This window comes from Hydra vulgaris, chromosome 11 (assembly GCF_038396675.1).
Source record: "Hydra vulgaris chromosome 11, alternate assembly HydraT2T_AEP".
NCBI lineage: Eukaryota > Metazoa > Cnidaria > Hydrozoa > Anthoathecata > Hydridae > Hydra > Hydra vulgaris.
In genome coordinates this window covers 25221728-25241452 of record NC_088930.1, presented here as the reverse complement: position 1 = coordinate 25241452, position 19725 = coordinate 25221728, and the positions used below count along the sequence as shown (strand labels likewise).

The following is a 19725-nucleotide window of genomic DNA, read 5'->3' as shown; positions in this document are numbered from 1 at the left end:
AGTAAGGCCATACGAAATGCAAGACTCAATCACACATGCAAAATATCTAGAATTAATGTGATGCAGAACCAATTCCATTATTTACTAATAAGAAGCAACCCTGTCATCTCTTCGATTGCTTTCAGGAACCCCAAGACATTTTCTGGTCCTAACCTTGATCCTGACGTACAGGACCTCCTCAGAGGAGAATAGTTTTTTTTTTCTTAATAAATGTTCTTTTCAAATTTACACTTTTTCATGTAAAAATTCACTTATCAGTATATATAATCAGGGATTACATATTAATGCTTAATAAGTAAGGTAAATATTTTTTTCACTTAAAAAATATTTTTAGAATAATTTCTAGAATCTAAAAAATAAAAAAAATTGCATTGAAAATTCAAGGGAGGAGGGGTAGGGAAGAGGGGGTAAGGGGAGGGGTCTACAACTTGAAAAGTTTTTAATTACCCACTTTTTAAGTTTGTTTTTGAATGAAACAATAATTTAATAAAAACGTTTATTACTTTACAAAATTTTGAGTTTTGGCCGCTTTTTGACCATTTCGCTTCACTGTGTGCTGTCAGAAAGGTCTTTTTGATAAACCTTTTCTTGTTTTTAATGTCGCAAAGCAGAAAAGATTTTGCTCACTTGTTGGAAAAAACGCTAATTGCAAGGAAAATCGACAGGAATGGTGTTTGTGTTATAACTAAAGGGACTCATATATTGCTTTGCTTGTAAACTTTTTGCTTCTAAAGCTACTTCCTCTCAGTTTGTTGAGGGTGGATACAGTGACTGGCCAAACATTGTCAGCATTGACAATCATGGAAAAAAAAGTCAGTTTCACCAAGACTGCATGCTACCAAACTTCGCCACCAGACAAGGTAAAAGATTACAGCACACATTTACTATTCAGATAAAGGAGGAGTGTGAATATTAGAAACATATACTGGAAAGAGTCATTGCTCACATCCGTACACTGAGCGTGGCTGAACATGAACAAAATAAATAGTCCTAGTGTAGTTGACTGTGGTGATGTGGCAGTTACCTTATTCTACATAATATAGTTGCTCTATACGTTTTTCTCTGCATCAACAAGCCATTGGAAAATTCTTTTGGATTTTCTTTGTAGCGAAAAGGTGCTGAAATTACTTTAAGATGCTAGATGGCAAGCATATGCTGTTGCAACCAATGCTGTTTTAATGGTTTTTTAACAAGTTTTCATTACTTTTTCTCATGATTATTATGTTAAATGCACCAAGAAATTAATTGAATTTTACCCAAAAAATCGAGACAGCAACTTGGCAGTTGAGCTGCAGTAGTTTCATATGTACCAGCGAATAAAAAATACTCTTCCTGCACCACAACTAATATCTGCTGCGCTATACAGCATTATCACAACTGATAAAAATGTTTTTCCTAACATTGACACAGCACTGCGTATAGTTTTAACTTTAATGGTCACTAATTACAGTGGTGAGCGGTCATTTTCAAGGCTAAAGCATTTAAAATGTCCTAGAAAAAGGCTAGAAAAAAGCTCTAGTTAACTATTTCAAGTTTTATGCCATAACTTCTGTCACAGTAGTGCTGTCAGTTTACCTACAAATGCAGCTTTCAAACCTATTTTTGTCTCTGCTTACAACCGGTCAATCAGAGGTCCCCATATTTCAAGACAAGTTGTGTATTTTAAGTGTGTTTGATCTTTTTAATATGATTTCAAAAGTATCAAAACTAAATAATATCATATATAGTAAAAGATATATTTAACTATATTATAAGATATACTTGAGCATTATTTAGGCTTCATAGGTTCTCTAAGACACCACTGGGGAAGCTTGCAGCGATTCCCTAGGCCCCTAGCTGGTGTGTGATGGGGAGTCTTAGGCTACCCCATGCTTCTCCCTGGTAGGAACACCTCAAGTGGCACCTTCGGGGCTTTTTCATTAAAAGCCTTCACCCTTCCCCCGCCTATGAAATTTTTATTAGCTTGTATGCTTAGGGCAGCTCAATACCTTAATCCGGCCCTTGTTTGGACACACACTAATATCTGAAATGATCGTCCTTTAGACATGGGAAAGTTGAAAATTTTATAGTATAAATAATATAAACTTAATGGCTATCTTTGTGTGTTATTGCAATAAATAATTTAGTGTTTGTATTTTATTTGTGTTTATTAAATTGATATTGCGGATTTGGATATTGAATAATTGTAAATAAAACCGTCAAATAAGGCTTACTTTTTTGAAAATCTTTATCATTGCACAATATCGATTTTCCTTTCTGGTTTCACAATTTTCTTCACTTCATTTTAGAGCCATTATGACGCACGAAGTCTGACTTTTTATACTTAGGGATCGTTCATAAATTATGCAACACTAAATATCACAAATAAACAAAACAAAAAAAATCAGAAGTTTTCCCTCACTGAGTTTTAAGTTAAATAAAAAATAGCGCATTAAGTTAAATGAAAATTGCCGCGTAAAAGAGCTTAAGATCTCCTACTTCTGTTTTTTAAATAATAATTTATATCCCTTATCCAGTCACTGGCTCACTGCGCTGTTTTACTATAACATCCTTAGTCGCGTTTTGTTCTTTTGTGTAAATCTAAGTTTATTAGGTATTACCAGAGTGCCCAAGCAGCCTAGTTCAATTCTAGAAGTCAAGCCTTATTTTTTATTTATTATTACTATTTTTTTGTTTTATACAATATAGGGATACATATAGTAAAACAAAGTTTATTACTTAAGTATGTAAAAGATTGCTACATCTGTCCAACTCCTGTAGAGTAGTCCAAGATCATCTGTATTTTATTTTTATTCCAACAACATTTGTCCAATATCATCTGGGAATTCAATGGCCCCCAGCAACATCTTTAGGAAGATGTAACTACATCTGGTAATTTTTCTCTAAGTTCAATAACATCTGGAAGAATTTCTTCCAGATGTAATTACATCTGAAAAAAATCTTATATGTAACTCCATTTGGTTAAAATAATACATTAATATTTAATAATTTTTTCCAGATGTAACTTCATCTGAAAAAGAACATATGTAACTACATTTGGTTAAAATAATGCATAATAATTTAATAATAATTTCATGAAATTCTGTAAATATGTTTAGTATAAATGAAAAGATGTAACTAAATTTGTAGTAATCATATACTTTTTACACAGATGTTATTAGACATCAATGAAATTTCAGATGTTGTTGGACAGATGTCATTAGACATAAAAAAACTGATGTTGCTACTCTGACCCCTTAAGTAGATTATAGTATAATTTTTATTAAAAAATTATAAATATTGCAGCTTCTTATATAAAATGTCTCAAGTTGCCAACTCACAATATTATTAACAACTTTTAGTCTAAAGCTTACATAATATTGATACATTTTAAATTTATTATCATGTTTTAAAAAAAAAACATTAAAATAAAAAATATAATAAATTAAAAAATAATTAAAAGTTGATGGTTTGATTCAATAAAAAAAAAAAGTTAAGAAAATTATATAAATGTGGATGTATCAATATGTTTGGAAATCATAGCTGATAATTTAAAAAAGTCATAACTATTTTGTATTTTATTTAAAAAGTTAAATATTTATACTACACCACAAAGTGTACATAACCCAAAAACTGTATAACTAGAAGGTTCTGATACAGGGAAGGATGTGGGCAATCTAACATTAAAGTCAATAGAAAAAACCAACTTATTCATATTTCTGCAAACCTCCCACGTACACTAAGGAGGGGCTACCTCTCCCAAACTATCCCCTCATCATACCATCTTCGATTACCTTCCACCACTGGATTACCTCCCACCTGCCAAATAGTCTTTTCTGCTTATACTCTTAAATAAATTTGGTAACATCATGAGATCAAAATGAATAACTGTAACCATGGCGTACTTTATAACAGGCCTATTCACTGTGCGGATGACGTCATAAACTGGAGGCGAGTTTTTTAAACAAAAAATACAGAAAAAATAACCTGAACTGAACATAAAAATTAATTTTTAAGGAAGAAATAATAATAAACAAAAAAAAATGCATTTAAAATATATTACAAAATAATAAGACTTTTTTCTTTTATTCTATTATAGCTATATACAGTATAATTATTTAAATTTAACAGTTCAATTTAAAAAAAAAACAGTTGCTTTCGACCTTTGTTATTTAACGCTAAGTTTTATAAGTTTTTGTTTCTGTTCTTTTTCAGACCTTGGAGAATATAAATTACAATAGTTTTTAAAGAAAACATTTGAAAGTGTAACACCATGGTTTCTGTTCATATTTAATTTATAGGATTCTGATACAAGCATCATTAGATTGCACAAAGAAGATATGCATCTATTATCAGCTACTTCATGAAACATAATATAGCAATACATTATCCATTGACAAACTAAATCACCAGGTATAGTTAATCCTCCACGATTAATTTCTTCAGTAAAACCTCTAAATTTCTCATAATAAAAATATGAATCATCTGAATCTTTGTCATTTCGGACAACATAACCAGCTATGTAAATTAGAGTCATTTTGACATCTATAGATAATATATTTTCTACTTCTGGCAAATTATCAAATATCAAACATTTTTCTTCATTTAAGTAAAAACCACATCTTTCACAAGAATGACCTGATTAAAATCAAGATCAACACCATATTTGTCTAATTGCAAAAGTAGTTTTGTTTTTATGATACCCACTTTCTCTAGTATTTGTTGAACAGTGATAAAATATGTACCTCCTGATCCCTGTCTCAGTTTTCCAAACCGCTTTTCTAAAGGATTAGTTGTAAATGTTCCAAGTAAAACATACTTATGACTTGCAGACAAGAGAAACTTTGATAACTCCACAAGACCATTAAAAGTGTGATAGATACTTTTAGAAGTATCTTTAGTGAAACTTTTAAAACAAACTATTTGAGAAGAGCACATTTGCTTAGCCATGTTTCCAAATTCTAACAGCTTTTGAAGATTAAAATCATCAGAAGAGAAAATAGCAGACCGATTTGGATCACGCATATGTACATCTGCATAAAGGCTATGAACATTAACAATTCTCCAAAATTCAGTTATTATTGAAAGAAAAGAAATAGTATCATCAACATTTTTTAACTCTGGGTGACATTTTAAAGCACAAACTGTTTCTTCACAAAATACTTTCAGACAAATTGAAACTTTTTGCCTTTCAATTGATTTGGGGAACACAGCAACATTTGTAAGTTTAGACATTTTAATCATTTGATTTGATTCTAATTTATGCAATGCTACAATATGAGACCATTTGGCAACTTTTTTTTCTTTATTAACAAAAAATTCAAGTTCCTGTGACTTTTCAGTGATCCAATTATTGCGAATGTTTTTTAAAAGGTGCACAAAATCATACAGAAGATATATATTATCTTTTGTTCGCCAAGGTACGCCATCTGTCTCAAATTTCTTGAAAAAAGCTTGATTTACCCTGTTACCGTCACAAACTATAGAAATAACATGACCACCAGCTGCTTTTATCGCAGATAAAAGAAAAGTAGTTTGTTCAAAAAGAAAATTTGAATCAATGTCACACACAGGAAGCATTTTACATAAAAATTTAGGTCCACCAAACAAAGTAATAACCATAAAACTTAAAACAGTATTTGCAAGAACATTTGGATTATTAACTGCTTTTCCAAAAACTGTTCCCCCATGGTACTGCAACATAGTCTTTACATAAACTTCATCTAATAGAAGAATGCAATTTTTATGTCTAATGTCTGTTAAATTTGAAAAAATCTTTTGTAGATAAATATCCTCATGAATAGATTTTACTTTTGATGTTAGTCTTGTTAATGTTGTTATGCTAGGAAGTTCAAAGTCTTCTCGAAGACGATTATATGTAGCACGTGACATTGTAAAGTACTCAAGAGCTCTAATCATTGTTTCAACAGAATACTTTTTATCTGTAACAGGTTTATCGTTCATTGAAAAAAGTTGCTGTTGAATAATTTTTTTTTTACTGCTTATCTCATATGAATTTAAAAATCGAACTGCTTCTTCAATATTCGACCATCTATTCAATAAGGTAATTCTGTTCTGTGAGAGTGTTTTTATTAAGCATTTGACTCCAAAGTGAAAAGATTCATACTGAAAATTATTATTTATTTTTAGAAGAAACAATGGAACACCTGTGTCATGAACATACTCTAACAATTGAATCAAAACTTGATTTTCTGTTTTAGTATTAAATATATCAATTCCATTAAATTTATAGTTTTCTATGTTTGTTTTCAGATCATTAAAAGATTTTATAACATCTTTTAAATTAAAAGCAGACAACTCGTCAGGTTGAATATTTCTAGTTTCTGCATGTGATCTTGAAGTTGTTCTGGGACAACCAGATGGTTTAGGTATTAAACTTGGTTTTACACACTTGAACACAGATGGAGGATCACATGGTCTTTCTTTGCCATAATCTTTTGTCGAAATGTATCCAACAGGCCAGTGCCTTTCACAAACAACGGTGTCTTTCTTATCTTGTATGTTGTTTCTTGGTATAACAGCCAACCACTTTTTTCTTTCTTCTGGTGTTCGAGGAAGACGAAAAGTTTTTTCTTTGGAACTTTTATCATAATTGCCGTTGCAATTCGTAACACAGCATTTACGACCCATGTTTATAACAAAGTAAACTAAAAATTTTAAAATTGATTTAAATAATTTAGAAAGGACTTCGACTTTATGTTACAGAATGAATATAGGAAATACAAAATGTTCGCCTCCAGTTTATGACGTCATCCGCACGGTGAATAGGCCTGTTATAAAGTACGCCATGACTGTAACTAATTACGCAACGCGTTTCATCTGTTTGCAATATTTACCGAAAAAAGATTATTGTTACTATGAGGTAACTAGAGATTTAAATAACGTTGCATATTTATAATGCAAAATTTTATTTAGTTTAATCAGAAAAAATTTAATATCGGCGCAACTGGCGTTTTTTTTCCATTCATTAAATGTAAGCTGGGAAAAATAGTTTTATATTTTTCCCAGCCTAACTATTTTTTCTTTGCTCCATAAAATTGGTCAGTAAACACTTCTGATAAGAAAATTTTATAATCAATCAACTAAAAATTCTTAAGAAACGCTAATTAACTTTCATAATTGCACTATTGGGATCTAGGAACACTTCTATTTGATAAAATGTAGAGTAAAATTTCACGAATATGGAGATCGACTTGAAATATCGCAGTCAAATCTTATAAAAATTTCATAAATTGCTGTGTTTTTAAATTGCGGTTTTAGTTTTTTGCTACCGTCGAGTTATTTTGATTATTTTTTAAAAGCGCACCAAATTGTCCAGAATTAAACAATTCTGCGGAATAATAATTTTTTTATTATACTTAAAATGAGCTTAACCTTCATGTACAAAGACGAAAAGTTTTGGTTAAAAAAATAATTATTTGCATGTTCAAAAATCTAGTTATATGTTGTTAAATAATAAATATTTTTATGTTTAAAATATTGACAACTATATTTAGGGTTTAAATAAGAAGGAACGACATCTGTTTATTACTGTTTTTAATTTATTTATTCGAGTGTAGTAGTTGTTGCCTTGATCATTTTAAAGCAAACGAGAAAAGCTTTAACTTTCATAGTATTAATTTTATTAAAGTTATTGTAATGATATTCTAAAGAATTTGAAAGCCTTTAGATAAACATGAACCTTGCTGAGAGAAGAAGTACAATGAAGTTATTTACTAAAAATTGAAAAGAAAATTTTTCTCAATATGTTAATCCTAATGTGCAATGAATTATAAAAAGCTTATTGATAAATCGTAAATGTTTTTTTGAAAGTTACCTTATCTTTAACTGATATGTACGCAGTATTCTATCCCTATAAGAAACATTCTATTATTATTTTTTATTGATAACTGTACAAAGTAGCTTAGTAATTAGCGTTCATTTAATTGTTTGTAACAAAATGTTCGAGAAGTTTTTCCGTTGTCGTCGTGCCAGTCTTCGAAAGAAAAGCCAAAGTAAAGCTGATGAGTCTTATCATAAAGAAAGAACAAAAAGTTTAGATCGTGGTTTAACAGCTTTTAAAGAAAAAGGAGAATACGAATCAAAGATAGCTAATAAATCAATTTTAGAACCCCTATCTTCCCGTGATTTGGAGTTAGTCGATAATCAAAAAATGAGCAGAAACGGCAATTCTTTTGAGAGCCTTGGCGATCCAAAGAAACATATTCCTGGAAATATGTTTGAAGACAGTGTTTTAGAAGCAATTCAAATTGGAAATTTAAGTATCTCTGACTTTCTTAAATCTCCTTATAGCTCGCCTAATACTAAAACGACAACATTAGACAATTCAGAATGTGTTGAAAACAAAGTTGTAATCAATGGAATTTGTTCTTCGACATGTTGTAACTCAAATAAAAATCGAAGTTTGTCACTTCTTGATAAAGCACACTCTCAAGATGGCGGTAAACAATCACTAAATAATGCTCATAAAATACACCCTCAAGTCACATTATCGAAAGAAAAATCCGTATCCGATCTTGTAAACCCAGACCCAGAGTTGGTGACTATTTCTGGAAAAGAGTTGGATAAATCACGATTTAGTAAATCATTAGAAACATTAGCTCAGGAAGTTTTTGGCGCAGAATACCAAGTTTATTTGAATTTTGCTTCTAACACTCCTACTAAAATACCTATAGTGACGTCGTTAAATGAATTACAGAAAGCTAAAAACGATAAGAATTCTCTTTGTGTTCAAAACGATACAGAGAATGCATCTAAGAAGATACTTGGATCGCGTGCATTTACGGCAAAAGAGGGCTGTGTTATGAAATTACACAAAGAAGATAAAACATTTTTATCCCTAGACCTTCAAGCAAATGAAATACTTAAAAATAAGCCCCTTAAAAGCTGGAATAACGCTGTCGATTTGAGATCTACAAATTTAGTTGGCGATAGAAATTTTTATATGACTCAAGAAAAAGATTTTATTTTTAAAAAGCCTGATGAATCGGGCGTTTTCCTTACTGATGCCTTGGATGATTTTTCAGAAAATCTCAATGAAAGTGTTTTTTCTATAACGGATATTGAATTTCCTCCCCCACCTCCCTTGAACGATATTGATGACGATGAACTAAACGGTTCTAAAAGACAGCTTATTGAAAAAATAAAACATGAAAGCGGCGTTCCACCTTTCGTTTCTGCAAAATTTGATCCACTAATTGAGTCTTTAATTTCCGTCATTCCTCAAACAGAAGACCATACAAAACTCGTTCAAGTTCTTACAACAGCTTTAGGTGAAATAATAAATGAAATAAAATTTTCGAGACAAAAATTGCAGCGCATGTTTAAAGTTATTGAATTTCATCAACAGATTTTTAAAGAGCAAAATAAAAAAATTTCATCGCAAGCAATGGAGATAATGCAGTTGCGTCAGGCGCTTAGTAAAATAAATAACATCAGCAACATTCTAGTACCACATTATAGCACCTGTAACTTTACTCGACGTTCTGAAAATCCCCGGCTTAATCGTCAAGGTAACGAAGTAATTGAATTAAGTGATACTTTAGATAAGTTGATTTACCAGTGCGCCGAGCTACAAAGGAATTCTAAAAATGACAGCAATGTACAGGAGCGTTCATTGTTGGAAGCAGAATCATTGCCTGTAAAAAAACTAAAAAGAACTCATGTTATACAAGCATCCGCAGAATTAGAATGACCAATTATGTGTAATACAATATAATAAAATTTTTCATTTCCAAATTTATAATTAGAAAATTTTATTTATCTTTAAAGACCTTGTTTTCATTAAACAAAATTGTTCCACAGGGCATTTCATTTCAAGCTCAACGCAGTTAAGTCGAATTAGTAACTAAAGATTTAGTTTTACTAATTCGCCTTTAATTTAAATTTATAACAATCTATATAACTTAGGTTTTAAATGAAATGAAATATATAAAAATTTATTTTATTACAACTATTTCTTCTTGTGTTTTAAAAAAATTTAAGTTTTTTTTTTTTTTTTTTTCATACAGAATTTAAGACTTTCAAAAGGTCTTATTTCTTCATAAGGTCTTATTTTGAAGATCTTTAGGATTTTGTTCCGCCGGTTTGCTTCAAATTGTTTTAAATAAAATTTAAAAACGTCCTTCATTTAGACGTGATTATAGATCAAAAAAACTAGAACTTTTACAAATTGTTAAAATGCATAAGTTTAGGTAACTTACGTGTTTTTTTTTAACGTAAAGTGATAATGTTCTCCATTTAAAAAGTAAAAGTAATGTTAATAGTAGTAGCTCTTTTCTTTTCTATTTCCTTGAAAAATAGAAAAAAAAAAAAAAAATGTCTTTGCAATAGTAATTAGAATTCCAACACCAAGCATAGTCCTAACTTAAAAATAGCACAATAGAACTTGAGATTTCACAGGTCTGGAAATTAAAGCTAAAATTCCATGAATATACCGCAATTAATTTATATTAAATTATATATCATAAATGTCTTGATAGGCATTACATTTTAAATAAATTTTAAAAAACTGTTTGTAGTCCACTGTAAGATCTTCAGTGTTTTTCCTTTTAACGATCTAATTTTTTAACTTGCAGATCAGATATTTTACGGAACTATCTTGATTGTTTAAACTAATAACCAACTTCTAGTATCTTGAATAAATGATTATTATTATAATGAAATTATTTTTCAATGATAATATTTATAGACCTAGTTTTGAATAAAATTTGTCTTGAATATATATATATATATATATATATATATATATATATATATATATATATATATATATATATATATATATATATATATATATATATATATATATATATATATATATATATATATATATATATATATATATATAAAATTTGAATTCATTACCTTGTTTTAGTGAGATTATAAGGTTAATTTATATTATTTGACGGCTTCTAGATACTACCTAAATTATGTTTAGTAATATGTGGCTTTACTGCTGCATTCTGTTAGATCACATCACTCAACACACGGTATATTTCAGGGATTATTTTTTTCTGAATATATCTTTTAACTTTTAGTTTTTCTGGATTTCCAGAACGTTTTCTGTAAATACAAATTTAAATATATATTTTTTTAGAATTTATTTGTTTTTTAACGTTTTTAGTCATTACCCATTAAAAAAAAAAGTGAAGTTTTGAAAAAATTGAGAAAGCCCTCAACTTAAAGCTAAATTAGGACAATTATAAAGGAAATAAATTCCGAATTTTTTTTTTTGGAAAATGTTTTCCGGATTTATAAAATATGATCTAGATTATCATTGAATACTAATAACGCGTAACTATGTCCGAAATATGTTCTGGGTTTCTTTACTTTTTCACGATTCATTACGTGCTTTAATTTTGTTGTCATCGTGAAATTGTTTTGCTTGGAATTTAAGTACAAAATTGTTATGTCTTAAATGCATCGCTGATACATTTGATTATACATCAAAAGAGCTAGAACTTTTGCAAAGTGTTTAAATCCATAAATTACCTAAAAACCATGTTTTTTTCACTTAAAGTTATAATGTTCTCTATAAAATTGTCTTAAGTGATGCAAAAGATTACTTTTTAAATTGTTTAAAAATGCTTTGTTTCCTAAAAAAGTTTATTCAGCGTTGGTTTATGAGCATTTGTCAAGTCTTTGTAGTTTTTATAAAAGCTTATTTAGTTTATAAAAAAAAAAAAAAAAACTTTATGAGTTTTTTCACAAATGGAGGGTGCTTAAAAAAAAGTCTTATTTCGTATTTATTCAACGCCATACTATCGGTAAAAGTTACTTCCAAAAATAAAAATTAATGTTAACTGTATATAGCACCGGTAGGCTTTACACATGATGGGAATAAGAGTTTTGAAAATATTTCCAATAATGATAGTCTGTTAAAATCTTTCTTTATTATTTAGACTAATTTATTTTGAATATTTTTGCAGCATGAAGCGAAAATGGTCACGTTACTGGAAAGCATTAAAGATGTTGAAGCAAAAAAGAGATTATTAGAAGAAGCAGTAGACACCTTAAATGAAACTCTTGCAAAACAGACCGCTAATGGTATTTACTAGAACATTTTTAAAAAATTTAATTTTTTTCTTACCCGAGTTTTTTGTATAGTAAAGTTTTTTTTTATTAACTGTTGTGTTTTAATGTAGAGCAAATGCAGATTGCTTCTCTAAAGGATCGAGAAGAAAAGCAGGCAAAAGGTTTAATGGATGCAAGAGCAATCAAGGTAACAAACTTTTGTTTCACTTATTAGTATTTAAACTCTGTGATTGTTGCCAATCAAAACAATCAAGGTAGAAAACATCTTGTTTCACTGATTAGTGTTTAAGTTCTGCTATTATTGCAATTAAATACAAAATTATATAATTTTTTTTTTTTTTCGATTATGCTTTTTTGCTGAGTCAGTTTTTGTTTCTTAAAGGAAGCATTAGAAGCTCAGATGAAACATCATGGAGAAGCCCATGCCAAACAGCTTGCTCTTCTTCGTGACGAAATTCAAAACCAATCAACTATTATTAGTGATTTAAAAGAGTACGAAATTATTTATAATTATTTTTTAAAATTTGAAATTTAGTTAAGTAATTAAAGTTGTGGTCATGATAATGTTTCTAAATACATATACATGACCACATATACATTACATATTTAGTTTTTATTACTATTTTGTTTAACAGAATAAATCAAAAGAGAAGTCTAGAAGAACAGCAAATTAAAGTAGGTTTTTAGACACGTTTGTTTAATAAAAAAAAAGTTATTATGCGTTATGTCAAAATAATTGTTTTTTTACGTTTAGACCGAAAATGAAAAACTCTTGGTTGCGTTGCATGCTCTAAAATCTAAAAACCAGGAGCTGGAGTAAGCCTATATAAATATATATATATATATATATATATATATATATATATATATATTGCAGGTTTATCGTGGGATGAATTTTCTTTTTTTTACTTTTCTTTTTTTCTTAGGACATTGAACACAAAGAAGGAACATGCTCAAAAAGATCTGCAAGGTTTGGAAGAAACTGTTGCTAGAGAGTTAGCAACTTTAAATAAATTGCGACAGATGTTTGTAAAAGATCTGCAAGCAAGAATGAAAGTGGTAGGTATTTCAGCTAACATATTTCAATTTGTTTTAGTACTATAACTGCCTTTTAATCTTGTTCTCCTAAATGTTTAAGGCATCAGATGATGCAGATGGAGATGAAACTAACAGTCAAGCACAAAAACAGAAGATTTCTTTTTTAGAGAACAACTTAGAGCAGCTCACCAAAGTGCACAAACAGGTTATTAAAAAACATTATGAAATATGAATAAATATGAATACCAGATGCTTTATTAAAGTTACTTTTTTATACTACATCCTTTTAGTTTCTTATTTTTTTTAACTTTTGATTTAGCTTGTGAGAGACAACGCAGACTTGCGTCTAGAATTGCCGAAGCTCGAGAAGCGATTGAAAGCTACTCAAGAGCGCGTAAAGGCATTGGAGGTTGCTCTAAAAGACGCTAAAGATGGCGCCATGAAAGATAGGTCACGTTATATTAAAGAGGTAAATAACTTTTATAATTTTAGGAATAATTTCAGTAGCCGTGGCGTAATGGTTAGAGTTCTGGTTTAGAGCCTAGTAGTTCGTGGTTCGACGCCACGAACGACTAGGTTCTACGATTTAAAAACAAAAAAAAGTGCAAAATATTGAGATGTTTTTACAGGTTGAACGCTGGAAACAAGCATTTAACAAAAGTCAAAATGGTCGGCGAAACAATCAACCTCAAATTGCCAAGCCAATTCGACCTGGTCAACTGACCGCTGGCGTCAATACGGGCAGTGCCACAATAAAAGGAAACAATATAAATTTGTTAGATGGTTCTTCAGAGTTTCCTCGTCAACAGCAAGGTGCGATTGTTGCCCGCGCTTCTTCTCCTTCAAAAATACCAATAATTCCAATGAGTGGATCACAGCCAGTTATTAAAGGAGGTTACCGAGAAGGAGAAACAGTAACAATTGGAGGTACTGGAGTTAGTCATCGAGTCAAGACAGCAGTTGGTGCTGAAATGTCAACTAGATCGCTGATTAGAAGGCCTGGAAGGTAACTGCATTTTATATAAAAATAGACAAACTTGTTGATTTAGATACATAAACTTGTAATATTATGCCCGGACAGTTTCTAATACGTAATACGTCCAATTATCTGTTTCTATATTTGTATTTCTATATCAAATTTTTATAACTTTTAGCGATGACAAACGCAATTCCATGTTTGTCGAATCGACTAGTAACATGCAATTAATTGAAGAGAACTTAAAAGGAAGCGCCAGTATGGATAGACTAAATATGATTGATTCTTCAACTTTAAAGGTAAGTAAAATTAAAATCAGGTTATATATATATATATATATATATATATATATATATATATATATATATATATATATATATATATATATATATATATATATATATATATATATATATATATATATATATATATATATATATATAATTTTTTAAGATGGTTTCAGCATCATTCCTTTTTTTAGACTCCGAGACGTCTTCCGTCACCAGTATCGCGATCACCTATCTCAAATAATTTAAGTGGTCGTGAAGCTGAAATACAAGCTTTACTTGCAGGAGGAAAATCGAGATCAAACACACAATCATCAAACTCGTCAGTCGACGGAAGTATGTTTTTTTTTTAAAGTGTGTTTTTTTTTTCTTTCAATAAACTTGTAAAAAAAAAAATTAAATTGGCTTTAGGTCCGTGGGAACGAAGAATACCAACGTCTCGTGGACTTAGTCCTCGATAATATCAGCAGTATTTAAGCAAATCATTTATGTTTTTGAGCTGAGCGTTTGTATTAAGTCAAACTTCGTCAGACATAACTGAGAATTGCTAAACAACTGATGTGAGAAATGCGTAATTTTCCAGCATTATGACCTAAAGTATTGAAGTAAAAATCAACAGAATTTTAATTTTCTTAAATTTGAAGTTCTCGTATATCAAGTATTTCCGTTTTCGAGGTTCAAGGAATATTTCGGAGTATTTAAACTAAAATGACTACTTTTTCTATACAGTGATGTGTAAATATATTTCATAGATAGTAAAAAAGATAACCTTCAAATATTTTTGTACTAGTACATAAAGGCTTGAGCTTTAACAAACAGTTTGATCAACAAGTTTTTGGTGATTTCTATATATTCATATATGTATAAGTTTGGAAAACAAATCATTTCTGTTTTTAAATTCGACTACTGTTTTAAAAATTCGCCGAAAGAATATATGTTTTTTTATATGCATTTATGCTGCAACTATTGATTTATAATAAGAGTAGTTGTTATTGGCTAATTAATTGAATATCGTATATTGAATATTATTTATTAATTTTCATTTTTCATAAAGATATAAATTATTAAGATAACGAATTTTTTATTTCCGTCCTTCAACAGTTACTGTGAATTGTGGTAAATCTAATTTATGAAATATTGCTTGATGTTAAAATGTTTATGATATGTATCATTAAATATAATGCATGGGATTTATATATATATATATATATGTATGTATGTATGTATGTATGTATGTATGTATGTATGTATAACAAAATATATATTAACATCGTGGATATGCGCTCAACGTCTATCTATTACACGTATTTAAATTATGGAATACAAATCACCATTGCATCTAATTCAAAATATTTTAACAAAATTAAAATTATTTTGTTGTTATATTGTTATCGTTGGTGATAAAATTTTCATCTCGTACACTAATAAAAGTTAAAAACGACAGTAACATAAAACACCAAATGCTTTTCCTAATCTAAAAGTTTATATGTTCATATCATCTGTTTCTGCTCTGTATATATGTTCAAGTTCATGTAAATATGCACAAATTCGAATTTAAGTTTTTACGATTTTTTACAGTTTTTATATACGAAGGTATACGTCAAATTTTTTGACGATGTTTTATTAATAACTGAAGTCATATAGTTCTTTCTATCATTAGAATCATTTGTTATAAAAGTTTATTTGCAGAATTCTGGTTGTTAAATTTAATTAAACTTTCTTAAACAAATTTCCCTATAAATTATAGTTTATAATTAACAATGTATTATTATTCCAATTTAATTGTTTATTATTCAATTTTAATTTTTTAAGTAAAAAATGTTTACTTAAAAATTATTTTATCGAAGAAAGAAAGCAAACACGAATACAAGAAACTTGATTTAAAAGGGAAACTAATAGTACTAAAATCAACCAATGAAAATAATGTATACAGAATCAGGTTAGACTTATTTAAAAACTTAGTTTTTCATAGATAAATTTTGACATTTTTTTTATTTTGATAAAATACTGGAAGGCATATATTATTGTATTATATATTAAAGGATTTAGTATTTAAATTGAAATTCATATAGTGCTTTTGGATGTATAACTAAATCTGCTAAAGAATTCTCAAGCAGCTATTATAGGTAGGAATATAGTTTGTGTATAGCTTAAACATTTTGTTCTTAAAGGTTCAATAGAAGTTTATTTTTTACATTTTAAAAGCTTGCCAATCATTTAGATTATCAAAAGAATTCCTGCGAATCCAGTTAAAATAGCAGCACGCAATAAGTTGTATTTCCTCCAATCTTTTTTGCAATGAAAGCAAAGATTTCTGAGATGAAAACAAAACATGCTTACTGTCTTTGAAAATATCGGCAATACTAATAGTCTGTGATTTTCTTGAGCATTAAAACCAGCAACAAGTAAAAAATACGTTTAAGAAAACAAAGTGTCAACAAAAAAGTGATATTCTGGTTGCTAATGCTTATAAATTACAAAAAAATTAAATGTGTAATGCAAAAAAAACGAAGACTTAAAAAAATCAATTGGTTGCAAGAAAAACGTCTAATTAGCTACTTTTGCATTATCAATGTTTTTTTATTTAGCTAAAGTATGTGATTATGTCAGGTAGTTTTTTGAAACTTGTCTTCCTTATTCAGATACTTTAACACTGCCATTAGCACTAATATACTAAATTGTGTCCATTTTGAAGATGGACGATTACAGTTTAAGCTGTATATTTGGAAGCAAATTAGTTAGGATACACATAAGTCATATGGTTTTAATGATGGCTGTTGGTATTGCAAAGGAGATGTTTGTTTTAATATTAGTTGCTGTTAATAAATGTTTGATGATAAGTAGTAGCATGTTTTACAATTCATAGTAGATACATACACAGTAGCATGTTTTTAACATATGAACTTAATTCAAAGAATGAAACAAATATCTCTTTAATAAAATCTATTATTTCAAAGGAAGGAACTCAAGCTGCAAATAAACTTAAAAAAAACACCATGTGGAATGACAGCAACAAAAATAAAGGTGAGGTTGATAGCTTAAAGTGAAACTGTTGCAGATGCATTTGAATTTTGTGAAAATAAAATAAAAATGTATGAATTTGAAGGTTGATCATTTTTATGAAGCTTATGAGAAAGGTTTTGATTTACCAAACAGTTGGAATTTTATTGATATAGTTTTAGAAATTTTAATCTTTTGAAAAACTTTGCAAAGTTTATCAATCTGCTATGGCACAGCTTGATAGACGTTGCTAGTAAATTAATTATAAAACGAATCACAAACATTTTTTCCATCGAGAAATCGAAAAAGATTTGATCTAATCACTTGAAAGTCGATTTAAATACTTGTTAACATACAAACTGAGTTAAGACCAGATTAAAATGTTCTTCAGTAAAGTTATGGTGGGTTTAACAATAATCCATTAACTAAGCAGTTTACGACAGTGTACCGACGCTTATTAGTAAGCCCCTTACTATGAAACAAAACTAGGAATCATTTTGTTCAATATGCAAATAATACACTCTGCTATAGATGGAGTCGTTAGTCATCGCAAATGTAAATAGATACATACATACCATGGCCTATTTATAAAACACGGCCTTAAGTCTTTTTATTTATCCATTTACATTTACATATTCACAAAAAACGCATCAAAATTTTATTTAAGAACGAGTTTTAATATTTTTTGTTTATAATTGCAGTTGTTTAATTCGCAATATAAATATAAGTAAGAAATACTGCTTCTGACATATAAAAAATATACTAATGAAGTATTTATATTTTGTCCTCATAAAGACAAAAACATATACAAGGAAGGAAAATAAAAACTTTTTATTAACTAATTCCTGATTGTTAGATTTCAATAGATCTTTCAATATATATTAAATTTCTTATTCATTATTGGTGGATAGTCAAAAGCACATAAAAAATTAGAATTTGAACCAGATAATAAAATAACATGTGAAGCATATCAAACTTTTTTTTACTTTAAAATTAGATCAAAGCAATTAACTCAAAAAAAAAAATTACATGTTAAAAGTAAAACTCACACAAATTAAAAATATGTATTAAAAATTATTTAAATCTTTGTCTTTTTTTAAAAGCAACTATATTGTCTTTATGAACCAAGTCAGTAATAACATTTCTATTATTGTTGAAGTATATGTTGGAAATAGTCTGGTGAACATGGTTTCGCCTCTTAATCTAGTGGGTGAAACATCAAAATGCCTCATGCTTCGTTGCAATATTGAGAAAAAGTTTAGCTGCTTTTCTGTCTTGCAGTTTTGAACTATTTATAATATCAAAAGCACAATCAATACATGCAAAAACATCGCAAACATAATCAATAAGATACGATGATGGTACTATCAACCCACATTTTGATAAAATATTCAAATAATGTGTATTTTGTGAATCTATTTAGGATTGCTACAAATGCAAAATTTTTTGCATCATTCTCCTAACTTTTTTGCAATATACCCAGCAATACACACTGCAACTTCACGAGATTCATCAGAGAGTATAATTTTTTCAAAGTTACTATTTTCTATTTCATTTAAAATTTCATCTGAACGTTTCGTTTCATCAGCTTTGATATCGTTTTCTATAATATTGATAGATTATTTTACCAAATTTTTTATTTTTATTATTCTTTCACTATATAAAACATCCTTCAAGCTTACCAGAAACCGGCCATCACTCATTTGGCGATATTGGCTAAAACGCTTTTTTATAAGGTCACTTTGGAAACGAGCAGTTAAAATAAAGTCAAAGCCATCATTTAAAAGGTCTTCTATTAGAGATGCTTGGCATAAAAATGTCCTTTATAAAGCTGAAGATGTTTAAGCTGATAAGGTAAAATTTTTACAATTAGAAGTTTTCGAACTTTTCCAAGTTGAAAGCCACTGTGGCATTGCACGCAAAAACTCAGGCTTTTTATCACTTTGAATCGCTGCTCTTCCAAGTCTATTACTAAAGCAAAATTGGTCTTTTGAGTTGTAGATTGTCCACCACACGTTGAAAAGATGCAGGAAGTATCTTTCGAATTCGGATAATAAGATTTTTGTAGCAGCTGTAGTAGTTTCATGAAAAATGTCAAGTGCAATCTGAACATTCTACTTGAATTTGCCTGGGTGTAAAATTTTATTGCAAATTCTAGAAGCTTTTCTTAAATTTTCATCTAAGTTTTCATCCTTTTCATAAACATCGTGCAATAGTTTTCTGAAAATTTCACCAGACGTGATAGTAATATCATCAATAAAAAAAATAATTGAATTCAGGAAAAATAAATAATTTTCTATTTAACAAATTGTTTCTAACGTTTTTTATTAGGCGTACGACATTAAAAAATAAACTTTTTGTAATTCAAAATTTATAAACGAACTTTGA

General features: G+C 28.9%; 1 protein-coding gene and 1 long non-coding RNA gene across 2 annotated transcripts in view; both read left to right on the top strand.

Moving 5' to 3' along the window:
• LOC101236679 (kinesin heavy chain) overlaps positions 1-15113 on the top strand; it is a 59211-nt gene extending 44098 nt beyond the window's left edge. Inside the window, exons 18-29 of the mRNA XM_065810569.1 lie at positions 11931-12048; positions 12147-12223; positions 12419-12528; positions 12672-12711; positions 12791-12852; positions 12963-13095; positions 13175-13279; positions 13394-13543; positions 13704-14080; positions 14229-14349; positions 14532-14673; positions 14749-15113. Of these exons, the coding sequence (XP_065666641.1) occupies positions 11931-12048; positions 12147-12223; positions 12419-12528; positions 12672-12711; positions 12791-12852; positions 12963-13095; positions 13175-13279; positions 13394-13543; positions 13704-14080; positions 14229-14349; positions 14532-14673; positions 14749-14798 (1485 nt within the window). The 3' untranslated portion in view covers positions 14799-15113. The remainder of the gene's footprint in view (positions 1-11930; positions 12049-12146; positions 12224-12418; positions 12529-12671; positions 12712-12790; positions 12853-12962; positions 13096-13174; positions 13280-13393; positions 13544-13703; positions 14081-14228; positions 14350-14531; positions 14674-14748) is intronic.
• A 1032-nt stretch (positions 15114-16145) lies between these two features.
• On the top strand, positions 16146-17997 carry LOC136087540 (uncharacterized). The gene is made up of 3 exons (XR_010641857.1): positions 16146-16276; positions 16410-16463; positions 16559-17997. It is a non-coding gene; the product is annotated as an uncharacterized LOC136087540 (long non-coding RNA).
• Positions 17998-19725: the final 1728 nt, after the last annotated feature.